The 17093-nt window shown below is 32.6% G+C and overlaps 1 protein-coding gene across 3 annotated transcripts in view; it reads right to left on the reverse strand.

The window, feature by feature from the left end:
* The window catches only part of LOC130448668 (kalirin), a 393432-nt gene that overhangs the window by 92925 nt on the left and 283414 nt on the right, over window positions 1-17093 (reverse strand). For all 3 annotated transcript variants that reach the window (XR_008910360.1, XM_056786130.1, XM_056786132.1), the window contains exon 25: window positions 14970-15045. Coding sequence is in view for 2 of the 3 variants with exons in the window: in XM_056786130.1 (XP_056642108.1) it covers window positions 14970-15045 (76 nt within the window). In the remaining variant the exon portion in view is untranslated. The remainder of the gene's footprint in view (window positions 1-14969; window positions 15046-17093) is intronic.

Here is a 17093-nt window from a genome sequence, read left to right on the forward strand (position 1 = left end):
TTTATAAAAAAGTATAAATGACTTCCAATAATCGTTAAACAGTCTTTTAAAATTCGTCATCACGTCTATTCCCATATATTATTTTTGTAAATAATATAGCACTCAATGTTTTTCTGAATACGTTTTTATATGTTAGTTCCGAGAACGACGACGACATTACTAATTATTCCAGAATATTTTGAGATCTTTTCATTAATTCATTTGTTTTCTTTTCCCGTTCTAAAAACGGTATCGTATTCCATTCAGTTCAATACATTTCGTCAAGTTCCTAATGGGATTTCCATTATTCTTTCAAACAAACACGTTTTAAGAAAGGTTACTGCATTTAGAAAAGTAAATATTTAAAACTCGATAACACATTTTCAACGACATTCGTAAATGAAAATTCTAACTTTTTTTAAAGTTCGCTTTTATATTTGACATACTTTCATAGTGTGTACATTCAAACTAGTTTCTATCGTTACATAAGGCTCGTATGTACAAAACCTTAAACATCACATATAGGATACATGGTCTGATCAAATTTGATACGAATTGGTATTGAAAATGTTGAGCAACGAATTTTCTAGAAATTTTGTGTTTCTAAAGGAATTGTGGCTACGAAATTATCGAAACTGTTGCAGCGAACGCAATCAAACATTCAGTGAAGATCGTAAAGTAGTCGAAAACTTGCCCCTGGAGTCGCCCATTTACCTCTGTTAACAACGATAACATCACAAACTTTGAGGAAATGATACTCGAAAATTATCGCGTCGACATCCTAGAGTAAGCAACATCTCTTATGAATCGGCTCAATGTTTTGGGTATAAAGTGTGCTGATGCTAGGCTCGTACCAAAAGACCTGAATATTTTACTCAAACATTTGAGAGTTGAAGTCGCAAAAGAAATGGTAAACAACTTATCAGATGATCCTACATTCATCAAACGTATCATTAGTAGTGACGAGACGTGGGTTAATGATGTCGAAATTGCCCAACAATAGCGAATAGCGTTCCAAAATGAGCCGAAACCGAAAAAACCACAACAGTCAGTAAAAAATCAACGTGATAATCTAGATAATGCGTCGTCGGATACTAGTGTGAATGTGAAAAACTGAAAGCTCAAAACGAGAGTAATCGCTCAGCTACCGTATTCGTCAAATTTGGAGACTTTTCACTTTTTCCTCTTTTTAACACTCAAATATCTGTTCCGGGGAACGCGTAATTTGTATTTGAATCCAAAAGAAGTAATTATTGAGGTACTGAAGACCTTCCTAGCAGTGGCTTATAACAAATGGATGGAAAATTGGATGGCTTGTACTGGCTCGAAAGGAGCCTATTTTGAATAATAAAGGTTTGTATGGAAATATGTAAAACCTTTAATCAAATCATACGAGTATGTAATTGTTATAATAAACTGACAAAAATTCAAGGTGATGATTTAAATATGTGGTTAGTCAGTGGACCCAAAACCTTTATATTTTGTTATACCAAAGGTTTAGTATTTAAAATCAGCCGTGGAACATTTTAGAAAACATATTTCGTCAGCAGGAATGATAATTTTGATAAACCGTGTAATAAAGACTGAAAGCAGTCCAACCACATGATAATTTAAAGAAGAAAAGTAGTAAAGAAGGAAGGTATGTGTTCGGCTTCCTTTTTTTTTCCTACATATAATTTCATACGGTTCTTTTCTGCTTCTATATTTTCTCCAATTCTTTAAAGTGTCTCTTCAACTCTCTCATCTATCTCTATTTCTCGAATTGAGTCATTCCATTACTTTCACAATATATAAAAATTAAAACATCTTCATATATTACAATAGAAAATGCTTCTATGAGAGATGTTTGGAAAATATTTTACCGGTAGTAGCATTTGAAAACAACATATTGTAGAGAAATTTTGCTTAGACGGAAGTAGAGACAGAAGCCGCTATTCCATAAAATGATCGTTTCTAGATTGGCCAAGATGATTAAAATGGAAATACGATTAGATAATTGGTCTCGCCTGGAAATAAATGATTGAATGTTAGTGGATAAAGTATATAAAATTCTCTGTCAAATTAAAGCTTTGTAGCGAAACGGTGTGGACCTTCTCAAACAAGCAGACAAGACAAAAATCATTACGGCATTGAAGAAATGATTCAAATTAATTAACTCTTCGTGAAGTATCTTTAGAATTAGGAGTGAGCTATGGTAGCGTGTAGCATTTCGATTCTCTATTTTCTTTGTTCGAGTTGTAACCGTTCTTTGCTAACTGGTTGAAGTTTACGATGAGCGATGCCGTGGATGTCGATAAGACGATCAACAGCAGTCGTGAAGTGAACATATTCGCTTTTGTTGGACCCATTTGTATTAACTGCTGATTTTTTTACATTTGCTCATGCTAAACTAGACAGGACTCATCTCCGGTGATTATAAAGCTTCTTCTAATTTCCGCTGTCGCTGTGAATACGGCACAAGTCCTTATCGTTGGATTTAAGCATTTGTTTATGAATGAAAACCTTTGGTACCATCAATGGAAGAATGTTCACAGGTTTGAACGCACGAATGGTACGGCGCCGGTTAAATGTAATCAGCGACCTCAAATGGTCGACGAGGGATGGTAGGAGATCGTTTTCGCACGTTAAAATACGCTAGTTTTTGACATGCACATCTGGGTAATGTCAGACCTTAACAAATATTAGATTATTACGTTTTAAGGAATTGTTTAAATTATTTTGAATGATATTTTAGAAGTCTTAATACCACTTGTCTCCACCAACTTTTAGCAGAGTGTCATGGGCACCGTGAAAGACCGGAGCTATGTTCGAGAAGTTGTACAACCATATTTTTACATCATACAAGATTCTACTTTTCAGAAAGTTAATGCCAAACCTCATGTTGCCTTAATGGATCAACACCACGTTAATCACGACACCAAGTAATGATTGGTCGTAGACATCATTCTCATGAGTCTAATCGTTCAATAAATAATAAGCATTCGATATATCTACAAATGGTTGTATTGTTTCATTGGTAAATATATTTCTTTTTTGTAACGACCTAACTTTGAAAAGCAGTTTTTATCAATTTTTCTCTAAATAAAACTTATTAAAAAGAAGAATATACTAATAATTCGGAAGATACTTCTAAAAATAGAAATAGAAACTATTAAATAGCAACCAATTATATATTTTGACAATATTTCAAATCAAATCGAAAATAGTATCTCAGGAAACGTCATTAATAAAATATTATGTAGTAGTCAGCTAGTTTCATTTTGCTTAAAAACTTACAAAAAAAAAGAAATACAATAATTGAAATGGTTAGAATGTGAAAGTGCTAAAATTTTCATGGTTTCATTTGAGGAATGCTTGCAACCGTTTTTAACTTAGTCATTTATCAGATGTTATGTATTTAATCCAATGCAATGTGATATAGAGCTCGTTACCAGATATTTCGTTCCGATTTACTATCTAGATACCAACAAAAATGTCTGGGAGCTGTAAGTTGCAAATAGTAAAGTAAACAGTAACAGAGACGGATTTCCAAAATAAAATTTGGTATTTCTGTCATAATAAAAAAAATATGGAAATTAATAATTCTTTATTACACACAAAAATATTTATTTAGGGATATTCAGTAATTACTTTGTCTTCATTTAGTTTAATATTTTCCTTTCAGTTGAAATATTAATCTGATGCCACATGTGCTCACTCAGTCAGTGGATTTTTAGATGAACCGGGATCTGGATGGAGGACCACATTCTGTCCATAGTTATAATTTCGATATGGATAAATAGATTGAAGAAATTCTTTGAAACCATTTTAATTATTGTTTTAATGGCAATACTAGCAACTTCGTCAGTCACTATTTTACCCTTGTTCATACTTAAGGTTACAATAGTGTTTGATCAAATTTTATCCACACATATATCGATGATGAAACTCGAAATAAATGTAAATATACTGTGCAACTTATTTTTAATAATCTAAAGCTGATTTTCCAAGAAATACATTTAAAGTTTTTGTACAAAATCTAACGTCGAACTATTTTTTCAAGGGCCCGATTTCCTTGTCGAATTGCAATCACTTGATACTATAATGGTGGCATAATATTACAAGTGATTGAATAGCCACACAACATGCTGAAATTAACCATAGCATTATAGACCTAAACAATCTAATCTGCTTGATCATTCTAGAAATAAAATCCCAATTTGAGAATATCGTTAAAAGTGCTAAAGATTATAATGTGAGCAGATGGAATTTTTATTTACATCCCTTACGCTGCCAACCGGTTGAGCGCATCGCTCACCTCAATTAACAATGTCAGATATTTTGCACAAATTCGCAAATCGCACGCATCTATCTAGTTAATCCTCGAACCAAATATTACCATCCAATTGGTGTAGTTTTGGGTAGAGTTTGAGTAAGTTTTGTGATTTTTTTAAAGTAATTGTGGAAAAATAATCTTTTTAATTTATTTTCAGATAATCATTTCACAAATCATAGATCCTAAATTTCGGAAGAGTTTTGTTTCAAGAACAAATTCAAATTCCGAAAGAAGTGCTTGAAGATGAATAGAGTGACTAAGAGAGCACGCTATATAATGAAATAAATTCAGAAATTTCTACGAATGAATTAGTTGAGCTCAATTTTACTCGTTGGCCAGAGGATAGCCCAAATTATGTGGGAAAAACGGCAAAAATCTGTGGAAAGTTACCTGGCGTCAAACCGTATGCAAATAATGCTTATTCAGTCTATGAAACTTTGATAATAACTGATAGCATGATGAATGAAATTATTACATACACTAATGTTTATATAGAAAATATCCGTAATAACTACTCTCACTCTCGAGATGTTTTGAATACTGATGTTGATGAAATCAAAGCCATGTTTGGTCTAATGTATATGGCAGGAATAGTCAAATCAAACTGATGGAACTGCTCCAGAATTTTTCATAATGGTCATGTGTAAAAAACGGTTCTGTACACTTTTACGAGCCCTTTGATTCGATAACATAATAAGTAAGGAACGAAGGAAAAAATTGGATAAGCTAGCACCCATGATACATATTCGAATTGTTCCAAGATAACTGTTAATTTAGCTATACACCAGGTGAAAATTGCACCATTGATGAGATGTTGCAGACATTTTGGGGTAGATGCAGCCTCCGTCAATTCATACCAGTCTAGTAAATATGATATTAATTTTTTTTCATTAGTGGATTAGTGATATATACCATAATGATGGAAATTTACGCTGTAAAGCAACCGAAGAGCACATTTAGACTGGATAATGATTCATCAAGTGTAGTACGCCGTTTAGGTCAACTAATCCATAACTCAGGACGAAACTTTGTTTGCAATAATTGGTTCACTTCAACGCCCCTTGCTATTAACCTATTAAGCGTTACATACTAACTTTGGTTGGCACCCTTCGAAAGAATAAACAAGAAATTCCGTCATTGTTTGTAGCAAACAAAGAAAGGGGCATCTGCAGTGGTATATTCAGATTTGTCTGGTATCATATGTTCCAAAATACAAACAAAAACGTCTTGCTTTTGTTAACTATGCATGAGGATGATGCCAGCGATGAAAACACCGGTGGTGCTTTCAAACCAAAAGTTATTGCATATTATAATGAATATAAAAGTGGATTTGATACGGTAAACCTACTGAAAAGTATTTATTCTGTATCCAGGATTAGCTACAGACTGTCTTTTTCTCCGCCCTCAATATTGCTAGAATAAATTTGCTAAGTTTGCAAATAAAAACTATTCAGGGATAACTAGAAATATGAAGCATTAAATACTGCATCCATGTGTTCAGTCTAATTTGGACTGACTTTATTATTAGTGTTGGTTCCACTCGATCACGTACCTTTTTCAAACTTCTTTGAAGAGTACATTAGAAAAATTTAAGTAGCCTGCCGCATTCTGTACCACTTATTATTTTCAATTTTGAAGGTTTCTCTATAAAATTTTATTTATATTTCCAATATTTCTAAGTTGATATACTAAAATTGTTGTATTATTATATTGAGCATAAACAATTTTAAAGAGACTACAGCTCTTCTATTTTCTACTAGAGAATATGAAGAAATTTTCACTAAGTAAACACACTCAAATACTATTAACAAACCGTTAAGCACTATGATTATTTCCCACTATCACTACCACTACGACACATCCACGTCTACTGCAACGCAAAGGGAGCAACAGATTTTTTGCTTTTTATTTCGGTTGAAAGGTTCAAGTCTGATGACAAACTCAATTTCCTCTTGTATCTGCACTCTGAGTGATTCCAGAAAAATTTAAGTTGCAAGGATGATTACATTTAAGCACGCACTATCATGGCTTCATATAGAAAGTGTCTCATAAACAATAATATCGATTTCCTATGTTCACTTTCTTTATTAAATAATTTCCCCGATACACAATAAGGCTTTCCACTCGAATAGAGCTCTCTTTAAAAAGCAAGTATAATCCATCTAATGAATTGATCATATTTCGACAGGGCAAGGAGCTGTTTACACCCCTCTATTCCACGTTTCGTTGGAATCTCGGTTAATTTATTAAATAATTCGACAACTGTATGGTATCTTTAAAAGGTACAAGGAAGTCCAATAATCGGCGAGTGTTGGTAATAGGTTGGTTTTATGCTATTTCCGTTTTAACCTCAATATCCTTCACAAATGGACAATCTGGGCTCGAGCGATCTTCAAGCTTCAAACCTCCTCTAATAAAAACGATTAAACAAATGATGTGCCGTTCTCTCATTAGCCGTATCTTCCCCTTCAATTTCACATATAGTCCTTGTTGCTACAGCTGCTTAAAGCTTTTTAGAAAAAAGTACTACGTCGTCAATTAACAAAGAGATAATGAAGCAATTGTACTCTTATGAAGCACCCTCTGTACAAATCGCTTTATTAAAAAGATATCCAGTTGTTTCATATATATTTATTTTTCACAAGCCATTATGCAGATGCAATTAAAATCAACCTATTTACTTATCATGTAACGTGGATTTAATTAATGTCAGAATAATAAACATTATCTTTCGACCTTGTTATTATTCCCTACTGTGATTTCATAGAAATTGAAAAACTCGTTCCTGCAAATTTATGCATCAAATGTATATATAAACATAGTGAGCCAAATGTGGATATTAAATAATAAAAAAAATCATAACTGCAACTTTGTAATACTGAAAATCAACAACTATGAAGAACTAACTTGGTTAAGAATTCGAATACATCATCATTCTTGATAAAAACGTGAAAAGAAGCAGAACTGCTCTCGATTGATATCTTAAAATGTTCTTGTTTAATAAAATTGTTTAAAACAATAATATTTAAATTAAAAAATTGTTTAAAACCATTAATTTAATTAATTAATCAATTTAAAAAAATCTATTCATTTCGTCTGAGTCTAATTCTGATTAGAATTACAGAAAACTTTTGCATTTGCTTTTATTATCTGTATTATGTTCAATAATTCTAAAAACACAATGCCGCTGATTAGACCCTATGTTAAAATAACCAAACTATAAACGTAAAACATTAAAAAAAAAGATCTTACTGTTTCTGATATAAGTCCGGCCAACTATCTTGGTGACCGCTGCACTGATCTTTTAATTTTCTACAGTTGCACAAATTTTGAAAAAAACGTCTCATTCTCGTCATATTTCACACGAAGAAACCAACATACCTAATTGTTGTGACAACTACTACTCAACATTGTCAGTCTCGATGCTAAAAATTTGTTCTTATCTAGAATAAACATCGTGATAAGATATATGACAAGTAATTTAAGGATTTGAAAAAATAAATATATAAACGTTATGATGTGTTTTGAATTGTGTAGGCTCTATAATATTTATCTCTACTGATTGTCTCGAGAACGAGAATCATAAGCAAGTTGAGCTAATATTCAATACTAATTTCATTTATAGATATTATGTAGTTCGAGACCTTTAGTAAATTTTTACTAGCGATTTTTGGAAATACTCTACAAATATAACATTTTGTGAGAGGAATATTTGATAGAGGTTGAATTATTTTTGGTCATTCTGTTAGTGAGAAAACTATGAGCGAAAATAGATTATTCATTTTTCGATTCGATGACTAAATTTTCAGAGAAGAACAAAAAAGTTGCAATCCTGCAGCTGGTATTACTGAATTATTTATAGACTGGATGTAATACTACAATCGATCAAATGCTGGCAACAACGGAAAGAGGAAGATTTAAATTAAAAATATATAAGTCAAACAAATCTAACAAATATGTGTCTCATTTATGCACCAACGAGATGCTTATATTTAAGGAGAACTTTAGAAATAGCTAAGGAACTAGCAACTATGCGACACGTCCACATCGGTCTAACAAAGAGTCTCTACTTCAGGTTTACTTCAAGCCCGAAGCACGTTTGGTTTTTGTTTTGTGTATTTTTTTCTAAGGAAATTGTTCAAGTGATAAGTGATGTCTTGAAAATGACTGAATCGTTTAACTATCAACGTGTTGTGGTTTACTTTTTATTGAAATTTGACGAAAAACCTTCAAAAATTGTGGTTGGTGTCTGAAGAGAAAAATAATAACGTAAATCAATAAGACACGATTAACTTGAAGGAGCTGCACTGCAAGATGTTACACATGGACATAAATACACGAAAGATTTGCGCAGTTATGGTGTTAGAGGTCCTCACCAATGAATAAAAACACATGCGAAAAGCGATCTGCAAAGATTTGTTGTGGCTCAAGCGCAAGGAAATCAGCAGTAAATGTCCAAGTTGCAACTAAATACAACGTTGATCGTTGTTTATTCGATATCCACGAAATCGCTTATTGTGTATTCGTGCGAGGCAAAAAGAGAGTTGCAGAAAAAGAAAATCTAAACAGAAGATACTACAAGAAGTCTTACTCAACCGAAACAGAATTGTCGGCTACTCAACATTTGTTTTCACAAAATACTTTGGTATCTTAGGTACCCTGAAAAAATTTGTTATTCTTACACACAGACAATAAATACGTTGATGTGTACACCCTGTACCAAAATTTTTCAAACTTTTCTTCCAATAGAAAAATACTTCAATAGCTACTTTTTTCACACTCTGCTTAATATTTGTGCTTCAAGTAGACAAGTCATTTATGAATCTTCTGAGGCGTTTGAATGTTTATAAAGTAAATCTAGAACTTGGACTGAATTTGACAATTATTCGATAATTTGAAAACCACTGTATAACGCTTGATGAGAGAAGATAAAATCCCACTTTCCTATGATGTCGAAACACCAGGAAATGAAGATATTATTTAATTCCATGAGTTGAATAACTCGAATCACAACTTTGTAAAAAGCTATTTATTAAGCAAAAAATATAATTATCTGACTGCTGTACTGGTTGGATTTCAACACTATTAAGAATACATTATACGTGTATATAATTATTATATTATATATAATTAATTTATGGTCTTTAGAGCCAAAAGTTAACGGAACTTCAAGTGTATAAAGGACATAAGGAATCGCTTAACTACGACGTTGGTTGGGGGGACGGTCAGTTTATAATAAATAATTAATGAATACAATAGTAACTAAAAGTTAAGTAGGTAGATTGATGATTCTTCACAGTCACATTAACATAAGACAAAAATTAGGTAATCCGAGAGGATACGTTAATGGAGCATAACTTAATATATAGTTAACAGATCCTAGTAGTTTTCATCAGGAGTGGTGAGATAATTCACGACAAAAATATGAAGAATAGTTTGTGACTCGTTCAAAAAGCCTTTTTTTCTTCTTGTTATCATATATTTTATATTAATCCATATCTACTCGTATGTTATTACATTAGTAAATCACCTCAAATTATCTTTATCTTTTACTAATGTAGAAACAATATCTGTAATTTTGCTAATAAATTTCATTGTATTTATCCACATGCGGTTCAAACAATGATCGAAGTAGAATGATTGCATCTGTCCCATGTAAAAATATCCATGTGAATGTAATTACTTGAAAAAAAAAAAAAAACATTAAGGTCAGAGTTTTTCGTCAACCCACGACCTATTTAGTGTAAATGGTTATTTATACTTACATTCCGTGAAATATACAAGATTTTTTCTGCTTCCCACAGAACTTATTCTTGGATTATTATTATTATTATTATTATTATTATTATTATTATTATTTAAATTGATATTTTTGCATGTTTTCTGTCTATAGCATTATAAGCATTGTTATTTTATTATTAACGTTAAACTGACAGTTTATAATCAAAATTTGAGAAAAATTGAAATTATTGATTAGTATAACAGCCAAAATAGTCAACCCTCCTGTCAGAAAAATCGATGAAGAGGTATGAATCAACGTATCTCTACTTCTAGAAATTGTGATAAACAAAGTCTGCTACTTCAAATTCAAAAATCGTGCTTTTGGCGTTCTCGCAGGAAAAATCTACTGTATTTAAGTCTCCATCAAGTTTGTGATGTGAATATTCCATGCCTAATCCCACCCTTTTCATAGAGAAAAACATAGATATTTCCAAATATCCTAAACTTCAAGAATTTTTAAAAAGAACCATGAAACATTGTTGATATAAAATAAAAAATTGTTACAATTTGTAGACAAAAGCTTGTAAATACTAAAAAACAAAAATGAAAATAACTAAATATACAAATAAAATAAAATTTCAATATAGAGAAAAAAACTACAATGAGTAATAAAATTATAAGTAATAGTAATAATTAATAATAATAATATATAAGTCCATAGTAAAAAATAAGTCGTTTACAGAGCAGAATGCACATTCCAGTAAATATGCCCTCAAATTATTGCGAAAAGATGATATCGATTTTATTTCAATTGGCAAGTGACTATGCATTTTTTTGCATTGTAAAATATTGAGCTGAATGTAGTGCAGATAGGTAAAGGTGGTGCTCCACGTTCCTAAGTGGATGGATAGCCGTGCAACGACCTTTCTGGAATTGGGGAAGCGTGCTTACGAATTAGGCAAACGGATTCTAAGGTGAATAAGGAAGGTAGAGTCAGAATTTTTAATCTTTTAAAGAAGTCCCTGTAGTGAGTCCTGCTTTTTAGTCCGAGTAAATATCTAATAATAGTTTAAAGTTTAAAGATTCGCTCAAATTGAGTCGCACCTCACGTAACCAAGAAGGGAAGGGCATATCGGAGATGCGTCTCAATAAGGGCATAATAGACTGTTAAGGAGATGGATAAGTTCAGTTCTTTGGAAACTGATCTCAGCGCACAACTGGAGGATCATAATTTTTTAGATAAGGCGGCAATATGTAACTCCCATTTCAAGGAATTGTCCACAACAAACTCTAAGATTCCACGACGTTAGTTGTGATGTTATTAACCCTCCGTCTGCACCGTGCGGTCTGTCACACCGAATCGTAAAATTATTCTGAAGTGAACAAAGGCACATGCGTGTATCACGTTGCCCGTCTAGGTATTCCTTAAGCTTCAGTCTACACATAGATTTCTTAACGTTAGCACTTATTTACTCAGTTTTTCGGCGAATCACCGTTTCGGTCTTTCAGACCGAGGTTACAGTTTGCGCGCGATTTTTAGGTATGACCAAAAAATTTATTAATTCTGAATAGGTTATAATTAGTAGTATTTTTCGATAGAATTTACGAATATGACGTACGACCAAACAGTCCCTTTAGTTCCCTTAGAGTTTCTCAGACGATGAGATGAGACAGAGCAGCAACTTGAAAATAAGAATTCAGAACAAGACATCGATAATGAAGATGCCGGAAATTTGGTTAGGTTAGGTTAGGAACAGGTTACGATTGTGGGCGAGTAACTCGTAGATGGCCACTTGTTTTTTATGAACTTTTGAATGTGGTAGGTATTAATTCATGCATATTTCATGAAGATCTACAAATAAGAGATTTCCGCGTACAATTCGATTGCGCCTTCAGGAAATATGTGAAAAAGCTGAAAATATTACTGCAAACCAAAATCAAATTTATGGCCGATGTCTGCTATGTTCGTCCAAGAAAAATAGAAAAGCCAGGTACAAATGCCTAAAATGTAGCCGGTTTCTTTGCTTAGAACACCTCAATGGAATTTGTCATGACTGTTATACAGGGGAAGATACCGATGAGTAGTTCCAGTTATGAATGTTTGTCTAAATGTACCTACTTATATGAATAAAACATATTTTCTGTTTAGTTTGTACATTAAATTAATCCTCCTAGAAGTTTTTCAATTGAAAAATTATTATTTTGTTTTATGCATGCCCATTATTAAATATATTGCTGTTCTATGGTATGTATAATTACATAGTTATTTTGTGCCACAAAAGTATAATAAAATGTATCAAAAACTTAGCGAGGTTTAATAAAAGATGTATAACGGACTTTTTATCGCAAAAAAAAAACAACTGACAATATTATTTGACTTTTTTAGATATCGGTCTCTCAGACCGACGTTGCAGGAATTTTACTTCTACAGCAATGTACTTTTATATGATAAAAGTTTGGTTTTAGAAACGTTGAGACAGAGAAGATTAGAATCGGAGCATGATTTAAGGGTAATTAGGTCGCTAGATATGATCCTATGAAATTCGGTGAGATCAGAGTTGCTCTAAGAGAAACTAGTATCGTCTGCAAAAAAACGTAGGCGATGCCGTTTATAAACAGAAGAAACAAAATACGGCCTAGTACTAAGCCCTAGGGCACTCCACTTTCTATTGGCTTGCAACGTGAATCAACCCTTACAAGCTGACTTCTGTTGGTAAGCTATGACTAAAACCATGCGAGAGGTGTGAATGAGATATAAGTTTTAGATGGCATACATAATTACTACCAAGGGTGGTAAATTGATTCACAACACGTCGTCAAGTTTACTTTCAACCCTTCGTCAACGGCACCCTTGTTCTTTACGTCAAAATGAGCTGTTGACAATAAAAGGAGGAGAAAAAATACTTCACATTCCTAGTTAGGAATTATAAAAAGTTGAAAAATATGGCACAAAGTAAGTACAATTGTCTGTCAAGGCCTATCAATACTGTCAATGAGATTTTTATGTGTAATTTGACAACTGGAGATTACTATCAGGAGATGTATGTGCAAGTAATTGACATACTTATTAGTGTTCAAAAATTTGAATAGCAGCAAACAAATTGTAAACGCAACACGGATTTATTTTGTGATTACTGCCTTACTACCCAGATTTAACTCCAAAGTATGACCATCACTTCGAACAGTCTCGCGAAAAAACAGTTATTTAATAACTTTTGTGATGATTTCAATGGTGCGAAGTGGAAAAATTTTATCACACAATAAAATGCGAAGAAGTTTTTGTAAGTAGAACCGTTCACAGGCGCAATAACGAACTTGGTCGTCGATTCAGAAAGAGAGTAATAATTAATTATAAAAAGATAATTTTATATCCATATATTAGTACAAAAAGTCGAATATTCAAATTGGTTTTGTAATATGGTTTATATCTGCATTTGTTTACGCAATATACACTTTATATCTCATTATTATACGGCTTTTGTCCAGAAACTTACTCTTTCTGACACGAATCTGGGCATAATTTTGTTTTGGTATATTGTTCGATATAATTCGAAATATCTATGATTGTTTTTTCACAATTTCGAAATATTCATATGCCAATTCCGATCCTATAGATTTTCCGATCCTATAGATTTTAAGGTCGATTAATATACTGTTCAATGCGAACCATATGTTTATGTATGGTAGGTAATTGATATGTTTCATCAGTTTAGTTAAACAATTTGTAGTCGTAAATTTTTATTTGCTTACAAAATGTTAAAGTAAGAAATCCATCCCTGGAAACTTATCGAACATTAAAGGACAAATTCCTACGCCGCTAATAATAATGGAATATCGCAGAAGGTCATCACCAATTTGATTGTAAATAGAGCATGCGGTGGCATGTCACCATCCTATTTGGTTTCAGACCGACACGAACGGAGAAAATAATGGCCGTACATTATCTCTCTAGTTAGTTATTAGAAAGCTACAGGTAGTTGGCATTTTAATTGGAATATGAGGTGGCATAACAAAGGCAATATGTTTTACGGCGAAGGAGGAAAATGATAATAAAGTTAAATCCGGTATAATAAAATTTCTAAATGGGTTTTGTTGCCCAAATGAATGTCTTTGCTACCTGTTACAGGTATAGAGGGAATGACGATAAGTATTCAAAGTTATTGAGGAAGTTTTATAATAAAATCAGTTGAGACAAAGATTTTAGACGCATAATAAGTAAAGCTAACACTACTTTGTTATTGTTTAGATTTTTATGAAGCCAAGTTTACGTTAACACCGTGCATTTTTGTATTCTACTTGGTGAAAATGATGTTGAAAACAACTTATAAAAATAACACTAAGGGAAAACTCATATACACCTACGAATGATTTGCACGGTTTGAAAATGGATGCTCATCAACGAATCGATGAAAATGTTGAGAAAATCCGAAATTTTGTGTTCACAGATCATCGAGTGACAATTTATCAATTATCAGTGAGTAGTGAATTATTCTTGAGCTAGAGGATTTTCAGAGAAGATTTGAGAATGACAAGGGTTGGTGCGAAGTTTGTTTTTCAAGCTCTGTTTGACAATCAGAAATAAGATCGAGTTGGAACAGCTTGCAGCTAATTCAGATTTTCTATCAAAGGTCATTCCTTGTGATGAGTCATGGTGTTATGGTTATTACCCAGATTATCCCCTTCAATCAAAAGTTTCAAATATTTTCAGCTTTCACAGGTAAAATGTCATTTGGATCCAGTTCCTTTTTAACCTCTACAGGTTATCTGATCATCTTGCTAGACGTTTGTGTCTACTACTGAGAACATCCCGAATCCTGGGAATAGTAGCTGTTATTCTTCTATACTGTTTTATAATAGTGTTTATTATTTTGGATCTTGGGGTTATACCTAGTATTGATCTTCCCATAGCTTTCTGAGGTTGCAATATTAATCAGCAGAAAATATATGAACTTACCCGCTAAAACCTCTTCGTTTAATTACAGGTGATGATGTATTGACTGCACTAGACGTGTCATTTTGTACTGTTGACTCTGAAACAAAAAAAAATTTAATACCTATTTAAGTTATTTTCCTAATTTATTTTATTTTTATATTTTTATCTTTGATGAAATATAGAATCAATTTTCATCACAAGTAATTTCCCGATGTTTTTTCTTCTATTTCCATCAAAGTATGATACTTGGAACTAATGCACTTAAATAATAAAATACCACCATGCTCTGCCTCAAAATATAAAAATTGATTTGGAAAGTTTCTGCAAGAGTCTTGGAAATTTTTTTATCATATATGAAGAAACATCGAGTAAACATTTAATACTTTTCATGTATTTGTAAATAACTTACATACACTTTTTGAGATGACAGTCATGCATGTGTTTCGTATGTAGAAGGAATACTGACAAGACCAATCGAAGTTCTCACCGAACATTAAGGTAAACGCTACTATGCGACAAATTGCTGACTAATACTTCGGAGAGGAATGAAGCCTTTGGTTTTTTCATAGTATCCAAAATTCTTGCTGTATGAGGAGATGCAATAACAAATTATTTTCTTTTTTAAATGCTGTATCAATACACACACATAGTACGGTGAAGACAATCCCATGACTGTCCCAAAAAAGGTGGCCATTAGTTCCTCGGCCGATGAGTCCGTTTTAACTTTTTCGTAGAAGTTTGTCGTTTGCAATCAATGTTTGTTTTTTCGTTTTAGTAGTGTAGTTGTGGATCCTAGTTTCATCTACAGTTATGAATCGACCTCATTTTGCTGAAACCAAGTCAATACATCCTGAAAAAGTTTGACTGCGCTTTAGGGCCAAAGTGGGCAATCGCGGCACGCAATGTGTATCAGCATGCATAATTATTCATCAGTATATGGCAAATTCGTTCTCTTTTTATACCATTAGCATCTTCTACCTCTCTAATCCTAATCTCAGAGTCATCCATAACTATTTAAAGAATATTTTCTATAATATCGCCGGTTGTCGCCATTTCTGACCACCCTGAACTCTCGTCGTCAAACAAGCTTATACGGCTAAGTTTTTCATGGTCATAAATGATCGCGCAGAATCTTCTTAAACAGTGTCTAACTCCTCTTTCATTAGTGTAGGCTTATTGTCTTTCAAAAACAAATATTTAACGACAGATAAATATTCAATTTTCTCTATTTTCACTTTTAGAATTGACAAACAAAAACTACGCATCCAAAATGACTGAAATTTTAATGTATGTCCCTACTTATATACGTTCGAACTACTTAAGGTTGGGATCAGAAAGTTTTCAGATAGCCCTCGTAACATAGGAATGGCTGTTGGAAGGCATCTGGACTTCACTTTTGAAGTAATGGTATGGTGAAGTATGGTGGCCGATCACCACAAGGGTTTATTTCAGTCAGCAAGACAGACCACTTCTTGGTCTTTTCTAAATTGTCTAAATCTAAAAGTCTGGCGTTAATAATTTGCTCTCTCCAAAGAACATGTGTTGGGAAGATTTAACCTACAATCTACAGATTATGGCGCATTTAGTCGAAGTCGTTTGAAACAAAACATCACAAGACCAATTTTTTTAGTCAATGCTTACACGTGTGTAGGCTATGGAGTTAAACAAGTTAAGCTGCTTGTGTAAATATATTTTAAAGAGCTAATTTCCTAACATTTGAATAACGTGTTGCACCTGAGAAGCGATATGTGCACTGTAATATCAAATATATCGAAATAAGTATAATAAATATATACAAATGAAAATCGATAAAATATCTATGAATGTTGGAATTAAGATATTAATTGAGCAATAAATAGCATCTACTCTTTAAGGAATTCACTTAATATACGTTATTAGTAAGTGGTCAATAACAAAAAAAGAACATACTGTATCCGTCGTCACTTAGTCAAGTTAATTCTCGAGAGACTTCATCTTTAAGCGAGTTTTATGAATAATGTATGTATGTACTTTTGAAGATCGACAACTATTCTCTTTTCTGTTAACATATACGCACATTCCATAAGTTTACTTTGTAAGTGTCACATATAATGCAAAATATGTGGAGAATGAAATATGTTCTGAAGTTATCTAGTTCATATCCAC

This window comes from Diorhabda sublineata, chromosome 9 (assembly GCF_026230105.1).
Source record: "Diorhabda sublineata isolate icDioSubl1.1 chromosome 9, icDioSubl1.1, whole genome shotgun sequence".
Lineage (NCBI taxonomy): Eukaryota > Metazoa > Arthropoda > Insecta > Coleoptera > Chrysomelidae > Diorhabda > Diorhabda sublineata.